Source organism: Cryptomeria japonica, chromosome 2 (genome assembly GCF_030272615.1).
Source record: "Cryptomeria japonica chromosome 2, Sugi_1.0, whole genome shotgun sequence".
In the NCBI taxonomy this organism is placed as follows: Eukaryota; Viridiplantae; Streptophyta; class Pinopsida; order Cupressales; family Cupressaceae; genus Cryptomeria; species Cryptomeria japonica.
In genome coordinates this window covers 643,309,840-643,328,660 of record NC_081406.1, presented here as the reverse complement: position 1 = coordinate 643,328,660, position 18,821 = coordinate 643,309,840, and the positions used below count along the sequence as shown (strand labels likewise).

At 33.4% G+C, this 18,821-nt stretch overlaps 1 protein-coding gene across 3 annotated transcripts; it reads right to left on the bottom strand.

Annotated features, from left to right (window-relative positions):
• Nucleotides 1-235: 235 nt before the first annotated feature.
• On the bottom strand, nt 236-5,229 carry LOC131054999 (protein trichome birefringence-like 14). 3 transcript variants are annotated; one of them, XM_057989604.2, is made up of 5 exons: nt 5,074-5,229; nt 3,923-4,630; nt 2,057-2,338; nt 1,642-1,837; nt 236-1,455 (listed from the first exon to the last, which is right to left on the bottom strand). In XM_057989604.2, exons 2-5 carry the CDS (start codon nt 4,149-4,151, stop codon nt 585-587), a joined length of 1,578 nt encoding a protein of 525 aa, XP_057845587.2. In that variant the 5' UTR covers nt 4,152-4,630; nt 5,074-5,229; the 3' UTR covers nt 236-584. The 3 variants fall into 3 exon arrangements, with proteins under 3 accessions (XP_057845587.2, XP_057845593.2, XP_057845599.2); XM_057989610.2 differs by having other exon boundaries at nt 3,923-4,871; nt 5,074-5,209; XM_057989616.2 differs by having other exon boundaries at nt 4,933-5,075.
• Between the last annotated feature and the right edge of the window lie 13,592 nt (nt 5,230-18,821).

Here is an 18,821-nt window from a genome sequence, read left to right as displayed (position 1 = left end):
TTTTATGTTGCAACTTCCCTGAGATATTTCTAATTCTATTATGAGTATATTATGAATACAAAATCTTCACCCACCATACCCCCACTGTGCATTTCTTTCAAATTTTAGCACATTTCCTTACATTGGATCCCCACACATCCCCTGCACATGCTGGATCATCTAACAATAGTGAAAAAGAGAACTCCGGAATCATTTATCCATATGCATTGACAATAGTGAAAAATAGAGTCAACAATGGCACCTGCTAATGATTATCTTGTTTATTTATAATGTGGCACAAAAGGTAAATTGCCTTTTTGCCAAGAATGAACTTACAAATTTTCATTTTCCAGCATTTTCCAGCTGCATCATTAAGAAAATATAAATAATGGTGGGCACAAGACAATTCCTTGTTCTTGTGTTTTTCTTCTGTAGAAAGCATTAGCTTCCAATATGGCAAATAAGTAAACCCACCTTTCTTTTAATATTTTACTCCTGTTACAAATATTCTCCAAATGCACGATCTACCTGCCGTACAATCAGCTAGGCAAAATTTTAGTGATGAGCCTATAATCCATTACAATCCTAACGAAAGAATGATGATACTATGATATCATATTGACTGATGAATTCTTCCCCAATGGAAAAAACAGCTGTGCAAAGAGAAGCTCATTCCATGTATCAGGAACTCCTGGAAGACACCAATGAAGGCAATCTTGAGCACCATTCTTCGCTCTGAGCATATATTTTGACATATGTGCCTCATCTCTTAACTGTGAAAAGCCAGTAATATCCAAAAGTTCAACTCGTGTACCCTTCACAGCATTTTCAGACACTGGATCATGAGCTCGATCCTCTGGAGATTTATTTGCTCTAGACAATGGTGATGTGTTATCACAGCGACCTCCTGAATCCCAATCCCCATTGAAGAAGTGCCGAGGTGATAAAGTTCTCATAAAAGCCCTTAGATTAGGATGCTTATTTAACTGTCCATCAAGCCATTTCACAACACTGTGCACCGTGAAATTTTGAGCACTTCTGATGTCTCTCATGGACTTGCCATTGTCTGGCTGTCCATTCAAATACATCTGCCATCTATTTGCGTTTAATTTCCCTCTGTTCCAATGGTGCCCTGTGTTTAAAACCACAACATCAAACCTATGAATATTTTGACTTAAAAACCATGGAGGTCGATCGAGATGCATTGCCCAGTTGGTTAATGGATCAGGCAAGTTCAATGGTTCAACATTACAGATGCTTGCTGACCAATAGTACAAAACAGTTGTGTTTGTCTTAGGAAACCTAAATGCCCAGCCATCTGGCCTAATTGCATGTCGAGCACGGACCAAACCATATGCTTTACCTACATCTTCAACATCTGGGCTATCTTTTCCACCAGTAAGGATGCACATCATAGATTGGAACTGTTGTCTTCCCAGTGAATCCCCAATAAATGCAAGTGTCTTGCTCTGCATTCTACAAAGACAAGAAGGATTGTAATCCATCATATTAGGATATCCTCAGATTAGCAGATCAAGAATTGATGGTGTATAGAATGCACACATCCCTTAGCTAATTTGATTTGGCATATTCTACTGGTTTCCAAGTTTACATGCATTATGAAATACGTGACAAGAATCATCAATATTTGATTATCCATACCTTTTAAGAAACTCCTGTCCTTCAAAGTCAGGCATGTCACAGTTATCGGGCTGCCAGCGGTACTTCTCGTATGAAAAATCAGTACGTTGTGTTAGCCTGCATGCCCACATTTCTGATAACCAGCGCTTACACATTTTGCCTGAATATAAGGGCCTGTGGCTATCCTCAACCCATTTTCCTATATTGTAATCACATACTGAAACAAAAAAACATATACAGTTAACATTTTATCAATATAAGTAGTCAAACCTTTGCATTTAGGTTAAGCATGACGTGCAATTCTTTTATGCTAAAAAGGTCGTTAATCATGCATCCATTACAAGAACATTGTCAATTTGGAATTAAGCTCTAAGATATCATCAGATGTGAGATTTACTCATTATAATTGATATTTCAATTGAGCAATGTACTTCACCTTTTGTCTCAATGGATGCTGATTCTCCAACTACTGCAGAATTCTCTTCTTCAGATGAGCTGGAATGAAGAGTGGTATTTGCATCTGGGTTGTAAACTCCAACAAGGACATCTTTCTCTGACTTAGGAGAAGACCTATCAGATGTTAACTCTTCAGTTGTGCCAGACATGTCAGGCAGAAATGGCCTAATGGGTAGTGACTTTTCAGCTGAAATAGATGGAGATCCTCCAGCTGATGTGAAGAAAGAATTTTCAATGCCTGAAGGTGTTTCCAGAGGTGACCCTGCTTAAACACCATATTTTGGAGAGTCAATTAGTATGTAACAATGTTTAGGTCTGAGCAAGAAAATTAATGCTCCCCAAATTCATAGCCCATCATTTATGCTTCTGAAATATTTCTCATGATTCACAACTGGTGTACACCTTCATGTGCTCTTCAAGCCCCTTTCCAATCAATTGTTCTACTCTAAAAATCTCCAATGATTCATAATACATTTTGTGTATCTGGAAATAAATAAGCATGGAATAAAATAAAACTCTTAAGGTTGTGAAACTCGTTGAGTAGAGGACATTTCCTTCCATAAGTTACATATAACTCTAAACTGATTCCCCCAATAAATCCTCAAACAGATGGTTCTAAAATTGCATCAGTGATTGGGTCAATGCAAAGAAATTACGTTTCTTATCAGGCTGCTTGTGCATGCAAGAATGCTCACACTTGTATTTACTATTGCCATTGGAGATGATGATTAAGGGAATAATTTGGCTCACATTTTGGTGGAGTTTTCTCCCAGAATTTGGGTTCTCTAGGATAGAAAATTTTGTCTTTGATTGTGTCATTGCTTACTCATTTTCTGACAATTTCTGGGTAAACATCACTCAGAAAATTTCACTCTCTTATGTTCATTATGATCTGTTGTTAATGAACTATTTATTGTATGGAACCTTCATCATAGTTTACAAATCAGAAATACAATAAGAAAGTTGATTAACATACTTGGGAGAATTTACAGGCACATACACAAAAAAAGATTGGCAAGATGTTGTAAGAAATTATTAACAAAAGAAGTTAGGTGCGTTGATGCCATACATCACAATTCACGTAACAATGTTGTACGAGTACACAAATCTACACGAGGTTGCAATAATGATTAAACACTAATTGTGCATTGTCATTGCTGGTTTTGACTGTGTGCAAAACCAGAAATGACAATGCACAATTCTATGAACTCTGAAAACCATGCATCTTCAATAAACACTAATTGTCAAGCACATGAATCCATTGACATGCTTCGGAGAAGATCACAAAACAATTGATTAGCAAGATGTTGCAAGAAGTAATTCACACAGACAATTAGGCACTTTGATACCATACATCAGGATACAAGGTTATGTGAGTACACAAATCTACTAGATGTTGCAAAAAATGATTATGCACTAATTGTCAAGCACATCACTGTGATTTATTAATATCGGAAATTAAAATGCAAGGCTATATGACTACACTATTCTACAAAACCTTACAGAATGCAAGGCTGTATAAGTTAGACTCCACTTATGAATCGAACCTTGCATTACATAACATGTATTCTGCCAAAACTGCAGATCTTTATTCACAACACAGAAGATCATACAGAAGACACTTCAAAAGTAAAACAAACTAGAGAGAAGCATTACTACGAAAACAAGTGTAGAAATCTAGCCTTAATCACCAAGAAAGCATTGGCCAAACCATTCCTGGAGGCTTTATTGTGTAAACCAGTGGTACAAATCTGAACTTAACCAGAAAAGCATTGGCTAAACTATCCTAGCAATACAAACCAAAGTTTTTAACATAAAGTAATCTGAAAGAGATAAAGAAACAAACCTGAAAAAAACATTCCTAATCGATTGTCCTGATGCATATTGCCATAGCGAACAACTCTTGGGATGCTATCAACTGCTGGGAAAACATTTGAAAATGGAACCCTTTCCCATCCCCAAACAAGAAATGTCATGCAGATCAGTGCAACAAGTGTTAGGGACACCTGCTTCCCTCTCAATCCCGATAAAGCTGACCCTTTCATATCGTAACAGACTTTATTTTTTCTCAACATGATCTAAATCTGCAGATCCCTAAACACTTTTAAGCCCTCTACCTTAAATAAACCCTTCAACATCAGAACCAGTTAATTGATCTACTGAAGCAGCTGAATTTTACTTCCTTCAACGAAAAACCCTGTTAACCAATCTGGTAAAGCAGCTGACGTATACTACTTCGTTCCAAGTCAAATCTTGTTAACCGATCTAGTAAAGCAGATGGCCTTTACTGCCTACTTCAAAGGTGTCAAACTTTACCAGGTTCTTCAAAGCCAAAAGCTAACTAATCTGCTGCAGCATTCCACCATATTTTCACTTCTTACAGCAAAAATAAAAAGAAAATCATTAAATCCATCTTCCAGCATAAAATTTTACATTCCTCGTCCAGAATTCCAAGAAATCGAGGCTCTGCAACGGAAGACTAACTCTAACACCACTAAATCCGGCATCAAAGCATCACATCTTTCTTCTTTCTAGCAAAGCATCGCAAAAGAACCTGTCACAACTCAAACAAACTCTGCATCAATCTTCCTGCACCTCGTTCAAACTACAAACGTACAAAACGCTATCCTTCTTGCAAAACAAACCTCAATTCATCCACAAAACCCTGACATTACAATCAGCACACAGCAAGGAAACCAAATGCAATAAAAGCCCTAAGATCCCTTACTTTCCCCGCCCATTTACAGACAACACCATTTCTACACGAAACCCTTATTCTCAAGCCATTTCTTGCACTGAAAGCACAAAAAGACAAACATAAATCAGAAACTATATTCCCGCAGAAAAGAATCCCACCTCGAGCTCATCTACCCTATCTAGATTTGAAAAGGATCTCCATACTAAGGATCTTCCAGTGGTTGCCATTGCAGCATTGAAATATTCTACTTTAATTGAAAATATACACAGAGAGAACAAAAAAGGTCCCAATCAACACACCTGTTTTTTACGAGTCTGTTGGAACCCCATAAAAAACATCAACCCTGATGAAATTATTATTCTTGGAAACCCCAACAAGTAAATCTCTTCTTCTTCATACCGAATGTCCATTATAGCTAAAATAAAATATCAATCTAGCTGAACTGTACGTTACTGTATAAACAAACGGCTCAACTTCGTGCTTTCCAAGAAAAAAATAAATTAAAATTAAAAAATAATTGCACTTAGTTTGTTGCATGGTTACCACCGTTAATTAATTACTATATTTTTTACCGCGTGATGCTTACGTGGCCCAAAAACTCCGTGATTTGTTCCAGCAAATTCCCCAACCGCAAAAGACAAAGAGTAATTTAAGCAAAGATTTACAGGGGAATAAATACGCGATTGGTGGGTTCATTTTTTTTGCACGGGGTAATTTCTTATTCATCTTATCATTAAGTGTAGTAATTAAAATTATAATAATAAGATAGAATGTAAGGTTTTTAATGTTGATGAGGTCAAAGATAGTCAAAGGTGTATTAATTAAAATTATAATAAGACAGTATATAAGTTTTTATTAATGTTTATGAGGTCAAGAATAGTTCAAAGATAGTCATTTTAAAAATTAAAAAAAATTAAGTTTCTACCTGTGCCCACTATCATTGTATGATTTTATATTTCAATGTAAGAGTAGGTATGTCTTTTTCTCGATTTTTTATATTTCATAAATAGATGCAGGTAAATGTTGTTTTCTTTCTTCTTTGAAAATTTGGTTTAGTTATATTAAACTATAATACTTTAATGGGAGAATTTATGTGGAAAAGGGTCATGTTAGGCACTATCTTTGAAAATTTGGTCTAGTTATATTGAATCATAATATTTCAATGGGAGAATCTATGTGGAACGAGGGTCATATTAGACAATGTCATTTTTATGTGTTTAAAAATAATTGATTTTAATAAGTTTTGTGTTAGTAGTTGTTCTAATATGATAGTTCAAGGTATGGTAGATCAATTATTTTAGTTTTGGAGGTTCTCGCTCAATATTACATTGTATTTTTGTTTATGTTCACTATTGTTGATGGCAAGGTTGTATTTTATACTTGTTTAACTTTTATATTTCCAAGTAGAAATGTTTAAGTACCCATTTTCTGTATTTTATATAAAAAAAACTAAGATGCAGATAGGTGTTGTTGTCTATCTCTTTCCTCTTTGAAAATTTGGTTTAATTGATTTCCAAGAAATGTCAAAATGACTATTAAACCATAGTACTTATATGGGAGAATCTAAGTGGAACAAGGGTCGTGTAGTAGTTAGGCACTATCATGGCTATGTGTTTAAAATTAATTGATTTTGATAAGTTTTGTGTTAGTAGTTGTTCTAATATGATAGTTGAGGGGATGGTTGGTTCATCATTTATGTTTTGGGGATCTTACTCAATCTTATGTTATATTTCTACCCATGTCCACTATTGTTGATGGCAATGTTGTATTGTATGCTTAGATGACTTTTATATTTCGAAGTAGAGGTAGGTAAGTACCCACTTTCCAAATTTTATATTAAGAAAGTAAGGTGCAAGTAGGTGTTGTTTCACTATCTCTTTCCTCTTTGAAAAATTGGTTTAATTGATTTTCAAAGAAATGTCAAAATGAATATAACATCATAATACCTCAATGAAATTGGAAAATAAATGTGTATTAAAAAGGACATATGTGGACTAAGGGTCATGTAATAGCTAGTCTTTGTCATTGTAATATGTTTTGATACTAATTAATTTTGTTACGTTTGTGTCAATGATCATTCTAATATATTTGAAAAATAATTAACTTGGTTAGTTTTGTGCTAGTGGCATGGTTAGTATATGTGTCGAAAAATAATTAATTTGGTTAGTTTTGTGTTAGTGGCATGGTTAGTATATGTGTCGAATAGAAGAAACAAACACAATAATTACACCAAGTCAACTCATAATTACTAGTAAATTGACAAAGGTTGGTAAATTTGAAATTTGAAATTTGAATTCTTGAGGTTAATTATAGGTGGCATGAGATCACTCACATGCTAAAAGATTCACCTCGAACATGAAATTGTGGATATGAAGGTGATAAACAATGTATGTGAATACATGCAAAGATAAGCATCACAAGTAGTGATTGTATTGGAAAAATTGCATATATGAATGAGATAAAGTGGGCATGAAAATGTCTTTTAAGGAGGAATAAATGAAAATAGTAGGCATGGAAATGTGTGGAGTGAGGAATAAATGAAATTCAATAAAGGTTCATGAAAAGAGGACAACTTTTTATGTGTGAAATTTATTGATATTTATTGATATGTTTAATTGCATTGTTATTGTATCAAAATGAGCTCAAAATTTAAGTCCAATTTATAAACTAGCAAAAATTTAGAGAGAATGCTACACTAACAGTCCATTTTTTTTCTCCTTTTAATAGGAAACATAGTGCTCAAGTTATAAAAATTACTTTCAAAATCTTACAATTCTATTGTCATACATGTAAGCTAAGGTACAATATTAATAAAGGTGTTCTATAATTTTCACAAGTTTGAATGAGTACATTAACCATTAGTGAACACTTATTCTCTAAAAATTTTATTAGAAGATTTAAGATCTACTTTTTCTAATAGAATTTCTTCTATTTTTCAAGCACTATAAAATTTACAAAATAATACCAAATTAAAATTGATGTTAAATTTGGAGATTGTTCATTTGTCATAGAATCTAAAAAAGTTGTCTATAATTTACCAAGGAATTTGTCATTTCCCATTAAATGAATTGAAGAAGGGAAATTTACCTTCAACTATTGATATAATTTTGTTAGAATCGCATAATTAATATAAGGGTTATATTACACTACAAAAATTTAGATGTGAATTTATATAAGAGAGAAAATAATATTAATTAAAAAACATCATTTGACTTTTGGAAGCTTCAAATTTCTAAGTGCATAAAAAACAATGTATTTATATTACATTAATTCAACAATTAAAACTCAAGATATCCTTGTTATATTTAATGATAATATAATAATATGTGATTTCAACAAGAATACAACCTTTGATAGTTATATCTACTTTTAATACAAATAAAACAAGAGACACATTGCATCAAGTTCTTGTCAATAGTGTGATTGTTTGAAGTAGTTCAAAGTTTTAATTAGTGTTGCTAAAGAACAAACCAAGTTCAGATTTTTTTAAGATAGTCCAAAAAGTAAATAATACACCCTTTACAAGCTTGAAATTAAGGTATTAATTGACCCTTTTGCAAACTCCTCCCTTTACAAATATTATTGTCAATTTAGCATAAAATGAGTAGTTAACAATATAACAAAAAATCATGTAAGGTGTGGTCGCTTGTTGTCGGTCGATTTACATTGTAAAAATGATTCCCACAAAAAACTTTGCAGAACCCCTCAAAAGAGGTGCAAAAGAGGTGCAAAAGAGGTGTAGTAAAGGGGGAAAAAAGAAGGTAAAAGCAATGAACTTATTGTGCTTGCCTTAGTATCAAGATAAGTTTATGGGGTAAAAATATGGCATGTTGATTGGAAAATCCCAATACAAGGGCCCAAATGTACAACCAATTTGATGTGGCACTAGAAGTAAAATGTGATGGAGTTTAGCAACTATCTGCATGCCAAAGCACATCTAGACATCTATTATAAAAGAACTTTTCTAATTACTTTGCTTCAAATAGACGCATAAAATGAACATTGAAGATAATTTAGTTCATACCAAAAAAAAAAAAAAAAAAAAGATAACCTTTCATAGCATTTGAACTCCAAATTAAAGTTGCAAATTTCAAGGAAAATTTGAAATTATTTGAAAAAAAAATTGAATTTCAAGTGGTTAGAATATGTAAAATGAAGAATCATTAGAAAAATTAAACTTCTAAATTAAAAATCTTAAAAAATTTATAAAGTACAAAAAACTTAAAATTCTTTGTTCAGCAATATTAAGGGTTTTGGATGGGGTTACTCGCCAAGAGTTTCGATGTGTATTTGTCAAGTCCAGTGTACGAGCAAAGGCAAATACGCTACAATCAGATACACTTTTAATGTACAATAATAGCTTTCTAAGTTGATTAAGATTAGATATAATTTTAACAGAGTATTCGATAAGGTCAATATCTATGATACATGCAATAGTAGTAATGTCATGATAAGGTCAGTATCGATTATGTATGCAATAGTAGTAATGTCATTCAAGTATTTAATATTGTTGACATTTAGCTTAATGAATCAAATGTATCAAAATATATAGTTTTTTTTTTAAATGAGTTTTTATACTAATTGTTTTTAATATGAACTAATAGGAAAAAAGACTAATCTTTTTACAATTATTTAAAATAGAAATTAAATAAAGACTCTGGAAATTTTGTTCAAAATATTTAATTCTATGCAATCATTGGTCAAATTGATGAAAGAAATTGGATGCAATGGATGCATTAGTATTCCTACCATACGCAAGAACTAATAATATAGATTGAAAATAACTTAACATTACATCGTAAACTATTATGCAACAACTTTAGTTGGCTAGAAAAAAAATCATTCAAAAACTTTAGGGAGACAAAAAGTAATTGGATTTGTTTTCAAACAATAAAGTAATTGGATTTATTTTCAAACAAGACAAATAGTGCATCACATATTAATTGCTACATATACTTGTTGTAAAGTCTAATAAGAGGGTAAAAAATAAATAATGTCAAAGCTAAGATTTTATATTGTTAAAGGGAAATATAATGACCCTTTAAAATATCTAAATGTGTAAAATTAATTAAAAGTGATATCTTGGATATATTAGAATTTATTATGATAAATAGATTGAAGTAGGCTATCGAGATTAAAATTAAACATGTGCTAAATGAAATAAGAGGTGGTTAACGTTTGTGTACCTTGCAACATGAATTATACTTGATATCATGCTATAACAAAAGAATATACACTTAAACATGGAATTGGATTACTAAACAAAAGGTTGAGATTATTGAAAATTGAGAAGACTATTATAGACTAAAACATGGAATTAAATTACAAATCAAAAGGTTGAGATTACTAAAACTTGAGAGTTTGAGTGTTTAGGTTAGAATCCTTACAATAATATTTCCTTTGTCATGGCCATGTCTATTAAATCAAGTGTTAGAATTGAGAGTGACATGTCAAATAGAAAATATCAAGTATTCTTAAATTAAAATAAGACATATAGTTTATAATTGATTGAAAGGATAATGGAGTTTTTTACTAAACGAATTTTCTTATATTTATTTGATCATTGTTATCAAATCTATAAGAAAACATAGTTTGAAAAAATAGCTTGCATGGTTAAAATGTCATGATGAATGATTTTGTGCAATATTATGAAGTTCATTCTCATTTCATAAAATATGAGCGGGAATTATAGATCAAGTTATCTTCCATGAAACCTAGAAATAGAAATTGAGAAAATAGAAAGAATCATGTTGTACGAAACAATCATACAGTAGTTACTAAGTTCTTCCAAATGAAGGATAAAACACATTAGATATGATGACATGTGATCAATTTGATATAAGGTTGGTGTAATTTTGATAATATAAAGGTGGTGTTTATCTAGAAATGTGTTAATCTAAGCTATGTTTTGGTTTTTAAAAGATGTGTTTAGTAATATTGAGGTTGAATTTATAGATTTTTGAGATGGAGATAAGAAGTTAACTACATTGAAAATGAAAATTTGCCAATTCAAGAATTTGAGAAGATAATGAGTTGTTATTAATTTTAAATGATAAATGCATGTGTACACACAATTTCTATTCAGAGACTAAGTTAAATGATGGAAGAGGAAAGAATATATTAAAATGGAGGTGAGTTAATTAAATAAGAGAATTATATTTCTAAATTGAAGAATCGTTATCTTGAAAGAGGTGATTGAGATGAAATGATAAATTAGTTTGTATTTTAATTAAATAATAAGATATTATTTAATAAAATAGATAAAATGGGTTAGTAAATGATTAATGGAATAGTTAAAGAATAATTATAAAATTTTGAAAATTATTCAATTAATATGGAAGAAATGAGATAATTAATTACTTAAAAATTATTTAATTCATTTTAGATTTGGAGGCAAAATATTTGAAATTGAATTAATTAAATAATAAATAAAAAATAATTTAATTATCAAGTGTGAACAAATAATGTTAGTTTAATTAAAAAAAATATTACTTAATTAATTATTAGAAAAATATAATGTGTTAGTCAATTTTAGGTGTCTACATTTTGCCCCTCCTTAAGACAATGTTTGAAGTAGCATCATTTCAAAAAAAAATATAAAAGATCGAATGAAGGTAAGATGCCCCCTCGAGAGTGTGACCAAAAAATTAAAAAATTGTGTCAATGTCACAAAGGAAGTTAAGTTAGGTTAAATGGCTATGATGAAGAAAATAGTATGAAATAAGCTTATAAGGGTGAAACGATAAGTTATGGTTTGAACCAAGTGGAAGGCAGGGTACAGGGTGGGAAGAATTAGGGCAACAAAAGACTAGAAATGTAAGCTAGGTGGGTTATTTGTCTCATATGCACTCATCTAAGTTAGAAACTTTGGAGCCTCTGGAGTCAAATGTTTAGGAGTAGTCAACAAAATGGCAGGGATTTGACTTGCATATCATCATGGAAAGCAAGTACAAACATGAGCAACCAAAGGACTATAAACCCCCAATATGTAGCTATCTTTTAAATTCTTAAGTCATGTTTAGGGTCATTTATTAGGGCATCAAATTGAGGTCATGTAAAAGGACGACTAGGGTTGATCGTTAAATGTAATTGTGCAAGTGCCATGAAAATGGCACAATTGCTTAAAGATATTGCACAATTGTCAAGAAATGACATAATTGTAGGTTAATGGTAAATGTGTGCATGATTTTGAGCAATTGTGCATACTAGGATTCTTTTCATTTTAGATTTGACAACTGACAAAAAAATTGGTGTAGTAATTGTAGGAGGACCTAGATCGGTTGATGTTGAGGGACCATCATCCATCAGACTCTTCGAGGTTAAGTGAGTGAGATAGAGTGCATACTATAAGGTTCAATTGGAATAGAACAAAAAGGATTCAGGGAGGATGGAAAACCTCATACTTACTTCAAAATAGGTGCAACAAAGTTGAGCTTTGTGATTGGAAAACCAAGAAAATCCTTTTCGATTTAACAAAGTTGAGCTTTGTGATTGGAAAACCAAGAAAATCCTTTTCGATTTATTGGTCACACCAGTAGTCCTTTATGGTTGCAAAGTGTGGGGCAGCCATATGTCAAACTACAATTGGAGACAACTAAAAGGAATTCAGAAAATCTAATAACAAGCAATCTCAAAGTTAAAACCACAGTCCCTTATGAAATTTTGTTAGCTAAGGCAGGTACTTTCCAATTGGAAGCATCAATGCTAACCCAAAATATGTTACTTAAAGAAGGTTGAAAACATGTATAAACATTGCTAGCCTAAAATAGTTGGGGAGGAGATGCTAGATTGTAAGAAGAAAACTTGGATGAAGCAGAACAACAATTGGATGAAGAAGTGAGACATCAATTTGCATGAGTGTCCTAGCACCAATGGTGAAATAAAAAGTTGTGATAAAAAAAATTGAATTGCCATGTGGACAAAGCTTATTGGGCGAAAAAAAGCCTACTACATCAAAGAGTTTAACCCAGCAAAAGACCACAATGAAAAAACATATTTAAGGGCAATTGTTTAAGGGAAAGAGAAGATGTTAATTGCACAAATGGGTATATGATCTCATCTTAGGTGTGAGACCAGTATTAAATTTTCTAACCTGAACAATATGGATCTAGCAAAAAGAGAAAAACAACAAAATTTGCAGAATGAAAACAGAGCAAAAAACAAAGCAGAGAGATCTACATATGAATGAAAAACTTGTATTACAATTATAATGATTGCATGAAGTTAAATACAAAATAGCCACCACATAAACTGAATTATGGTGAAGGAGGCGGAAAAAGAAAAGTTAATTGGTTGTTTGCTTAGTTGGCTTATGCCAAAAAGCATGCACTGTCTATTTAACAATGCAGAATGCATGCACTGTTGTTGTCCGTAAATCACAGCAGGAACATAATGAGAACAATTTGGAAGTTGCGCTAACACAGTCTTAGTTGGAGTTAACATTACTCCAACACCCCCCCTTAATTCTAACTAAGGAGAAATAAACCCAATGAAAGGAAAGAGGAAAGAGGGAAACCCCAGTGGGAACAACCCACCCCCCCTCAAAATTTACACTAACTCTGCATGACACCTAAAATGCTACAATGCTTTGCAACCCAAAAAGGCTTCGTTGAAAGTGCCTATTTGTGCCTCCACAAAGAAGAGAAATAATGTCAATACAAAATTTAGCATAGCGAATGCTATAGTAGGTTCATCTGCAACAAATGACGCCTCTTCTTTTTGGAAGATAGAAACCTCGAGTTGTCAAACTATTGAATTCCCAATCAAGTGAAATGTATGAAGGAATCAAGATGAATGGTTCTGAAAAATACTCATGTTTCTCCAATCTGATGTTGAACTGCGACTCTGCCATACAAGACTCTAGAATAGTGACCACTAAAGTATGAGATTTGTTTGGATGTGCATCAGGATGTGTCAAGAAAGTAGCATGGAGTGGTTGAGAGAGAACAAGAGAATCCAAACCAAAAGAAGATGCAACTTGATTTGAGCTGGCATCAGAGAGAAGACATGTGTCCTCAATATTGTCATCATGATCAAGGAGATATTCAACAAACAAATGCTAAATGTCTGATAGGATGATATCTCGCTCATCAAGAGGACAACAATGAACTTGCTGAAAAGAATTTGAAGTAGCATTCGAAGAAGCCAAGATCTCTATCAAAGTGGTAGTTGGAGGTGACTAAGCAGTTGCCAATATTAGAGGTGTGGAAAGAGGAGAAGCAGGAGGAGATGTCTCTGTGTAATCAAGACAATCAAGACTCTTCCAAAAAGAAATTTCCTCTTCAATGTCATCATCATACATAGATCATCATCATTATCAAGGGAGAGAAGCATGTCTTCATCTAGAAATGGAGGTTCATTGGGATCTCCATACATTTCCCATAAAGTGGCCCAAAGATTGCGAGGACACTCAATGTGTGATAGAGCCCATGATGTATAGTCCCCAATAGTTAAACCAATTAATCCTAAGATATGATCATTTCTACTTTCCCATGCAGATTTTTGCCAACAAGTACTTGGTTTGAGAATAAGTCCATATAAATGAGGCAAAAGATGAATCCAACGACAATGCTTTAGGATTTCATTACGCCAGGACTTGTTATTTCCTTCATCCAAAAAGATGACAAATGGATAATATCTAATTCCCATTTTAGACTTAGACTACCCTCTTTTGGAACTTTATTTCAGTTCATTTTTAATACAAAAAAACTAATAGATACCCCCAAAGCAATGAGAATCTCATTCTAAAATAGCTCAGATCTTCAATACCTGCAAAGAAATAATGGCCGTGGTCCTTCCTTCTAGCTTCCAGGCTCTGATACCATGTTAAAATTTTCTAACCTGCACAGTATGTATCTAGCAAGAAGAGAAAAACAACAAAATTTGCAGAATGAAAACGGAGCAAAAAACAAAGCAAAGAGATCTGCATATGAATGAAAAACTTGTATTACAATTATAATGATTGCATGAAGTTAAATACAAAATAGCCACCACATAAACTGAAATACGGTGAAGGAGGCGAAGAAAGAAAAGTTAAATGGTTGTTTGCTTAGTTAGCTTGTGCCAAAAAGCATGCACCATTTGTTTTAACAATGCAAAATGCATGCATTGTTGTTGTCCGTAAATCACAACAAGAACAAAATGAGAACAGTTTGGAAGTTGCGCTAACACAGCCTTAGTTGGAGTTAACATTACTCCAACAACCAGTAGGTGGAAGATACCCAAAGAAACATGGGAGGAAAGAGCTTGCATATTATGCAATAAGGGGGTGGTGGAAACAAAATGGCACTTGATGATGGAGTACATGGCTTATGAGGATATCCATACTCAGTACAAAAATGGCTTGAAGGTGGACAACATGCACCAGTTGTTTGAAGAAGATAGGATTAACGAGACAACCAACCTCCTAATCAAAATTCATAATAAGAAATCCAACATCGAAAAGATTCTGAAGATAAACTAAGGTTGTTGATCTCAATCCCATAGACTGTTTAGTCTTATAAGCATCATTAAAATCTTTCATGTGCTCTCCACCATACGACATCATCGTCCTCCATGGTTGTCTACGCAAGGCCCATCTACTTTGCTTCTGCACTCTCGCGCTAGACTATCATTTGGCAACATCTCACAGCATCGCACTCGTGACAGGTTTAGACATTTGTACTTCAACGCTCTTGCGTAACCAATCAAGAACAAAGAACTGACATGGTATACAACTTGGAAGGAATATATTCTATCTATGCTCCATTGACTTGGGACGCGTCTATTCTGGCTCCAAAACGGCAATACGGATTGACTAACACGCGTGTTAGTCACGCGTTTTACACTGTCGATTTTGCAATAAATGGTTGTGATTGACTAACACATCGCTATCACGTTGTACGAAAGGTCTGTTTTGGAGCCAGAATAGCTTCATTCATTGACTTGGGCCTGCTCTGACAAGTAGACATGCAGCAAGATTGTGCGGCACCACAGCTCTAACAAAGTTCTAATTTCTGGAGTATGCACTAGGGCGGAATCATGATACTTGTCACACAGGTGTAGCAACACGACTTGGAGGTGGGCCAACAATACATAATTTGCACTTGTGTGAGGCAAATAAGAATGTGACATTTGACACTAATTCAAAAGACGACGAAGACCACATCACATAAGCCAAGCTTAATAAAACAGGCAATATTAAAAGTAATTCCAGTGTTTGGGACGAACAGTAGGGCTATGTAAGCGATGCCAGTAAACATGCAAAGAAGGCGGCTCCAAAATGTAACTTAAAAGACCAAGAATGGGCCAGAGCCAGTCAACTGCAAAATATAACAAAAATAACTAGGGTCTGAACTCATTTAGGGTTTTGGACTTAAGCCAAAATGATAACACTAGCAGGCAATCTCAAACCCTAATCATGTGATAGTGCTTCTTGAAGTAGATCCAAAGACGTTAGCCCAGATTGTCTGGACAACTTACTTCAGTGACATTAATGATAACATTTTCAATAATTTATATCAACACTTGACATTTCCAACCAACAGAGACAACACCAACTTTTGACATCAATGACAACATTTGCAACAATATATGCTCTTACATGTCTTGCAATGCCATAGATGTTATTACAAAGTCTTACGCCTCTGATACTAGATAAGAATAGTATATTCCTTACTATTTTTTTTATCATGTGAAATGGGTTGTCCTATTCCCCATTTGCTTTTTTTTTTTGTCTTTTTGAAACATTCCAAAATAACACGATAAACGGCATGTAGCTTAGAGTGCCTATCAAATGGGTGATCCCTATTCACATATAGCGCCATATAAATAAATATTTAACAAATGCAAACAATAGGACTATGTAAAGTGTACAAATAACACCTAGTCCCAACACTTCAAACATTATTTTGTGTGTGGGAGAATGGGCAATTTCGACCCAATTTTTGGGGTGTGATGTTAGCTTTGGAGGAAGAAACGAATGAAAATAAAATTCAAATCTCTAACCATGCTTTGCCATATACAAAGAAAAAGGCAAAACACATTTTGCAATACTTTCAACTTGCATGCATTTGCAACTTTTTAGCTTGACTGGATTTTGGACTTGGCTTATCATCACATGACGAAGACCAAGGTCTCCCTTGTTTTCATCCCATAAAATAATACTTCTAAATATACTTGTAGGTGATGCCTCTCCAGTTCATATTTTGGGATCTGGCATAATTAAAATGGAAGGTGTCGTATTAATGATAGTTTGTATATATTATATCTCCTTGACACAATGTTGTTATCAAACATTTACAAAATCTTGAAATCGTTATGAGTTCTAGGACAACTAATGAGCTATCTCTATTGTAAAAGTTTTGCTCTTTTGAGTGCTCATTTCTCCATCTCAACAATAAGAAGCTTGGAGTAAAAAGAAGCATATTGTTTCCAACCTTAAAATCTTTGTCAATGAAGAATGGACATTTATTCCCAATGAAAATGCTCTAGAAAGGAAAATCAAACATTTAACCCTCATAGGCAATATGTCAAAGCCTATCTCTTTTCAACCCAAGTAATAAGCATTTTTCAAGTGCAATGTTCAAGTTGAAGAATGCTCAATGAACTACAACCCAACATCTTCTAGTTAATCTCTTCAAGCTTCTTCCTCTTATATTCCTCAATGGTAATGACTTGTTGGTTGATAAAGAAGATGAACTCTACACATCCACATCTGTAAAAGGACCCCATGATGGATCAAAACCACAAAATCAGATATGAAGTATTTTGTTATGTGATAAGTAAGCTTTTGACTGAATTCAACCACATTGAAAAAGTGATCCACTACTTTTTGACAGCCAATGTACCATCTCCATGGCACAAACATAGTGGAGAACCAACCCACCAAACACATTGATATCCACAAGCATTTCATCTAGCAACTCATTCAAGATCGCATGATCAATTTGGAAGATCAAGATGGCAACATCTACACTAGACCGTTGGCAACAAACAATTATAGTCTAAAGTATTTTAGACAATCTGTGGTTCTTATTTCTCCTACTCCCCAAGTCAACTCCCCAAGTCAAATTAGTTGTATAAGACTAAAATTTCCATGTCAAATTTATACGAAATAAATATTGTAAAAGTGGATAAATGCCTAACACCTACTTATCTATCCACATGTGACTATCTTGGTAGTTGTATTCATGATGATCATTTGATATGCTAAGTTCATTATTTAAGTATCGTTATATGATACCTTTAATTTGGTAAAAGACTACTTGTCATTAGTTGTCACTTTCTTTCACCTCATTATTTTATATAACAAGGTTATTGAAAATGACTGTTTCATAGTTTTGATTGATTTATCGTGCAGAAAACGGTGAATCAAATTGATACGGAAGGTTGTCTTGGACAGGGAAGATCCTAGGATAACTGAATGGCTTGTATGTCAATTTCCTTATATATGGGAAAAGTATCTTTAATGTATTCAACTTTATTTATAATCGTGGCAAAGGCTTCTTACTTTTTTCATATACATGTTTTTGGTTAGTTTGACTATTTGGAGCGCAAAATGAGCAAAAGGTGTCGGAAGTAAAATGGACTTAAAACTCCAAAGCACTTTGAGAAATGAATTTGACCTCCAAAGGAATAATGTGAACTTCCTCGCTTCTACAAGTTGATAAATACTTGTGACAATACAAACAAGAACAAGATTCGCAACAAACTAGTCTATAACTTTATAACTAAGTTAGATATTAACTCACATGCTAACTATTAGCATCCACAAACTCTCCACCATGTGGCACTCTGAGCATATGGCACCTAAACAACTAGAGCAAATATACAGCTACCCTAGCCAAGGCAATCTCTAGATATTTAATCACTCAAGAAGAGACTCAACACACCTAGTTACATCCAAAATCAAACTGCACTTCCATTGTCTTCTAAATTTACGTTCTGCTGCTTTGAAGTGAGAAAGGCTTGTGAGGTTTCTCCAAGTGAAATTTACCTTCTGCTTTCTTGGCCCATTCAGCTTCTTTTGTTTACCATATATTACTTCAAAATCAAGAGTAGCAAGCTT

What these genes read in the sequence shown, in the direction of transcription:
- LOC131054999 (XM_057989604.2), bottom strand. Translation starts at nt 4,151, where the DNA reads ATGTTGAGAAAAAATAAAGTCTGTTACGATATGAAAGGGTCAGCTTTA. An exon ending in AGCATCCATTGAGACAAAAG is followed by an intron (nt 1,838 to 2,056) that starts GTGAAGTACATT and finishes TTTTTGTTTCAG; the next exon opens with TATGTGATTACAATATAGGA. An exon ending in GGACAGGAGTTTCTTAAAAG is followed by an intron (nt 1,456 to 1,641) that starts GTATGGATAATC and finishes TTGTCTTTGTAG; the next exon opens with AATGCAGAGCAAGACACTTG.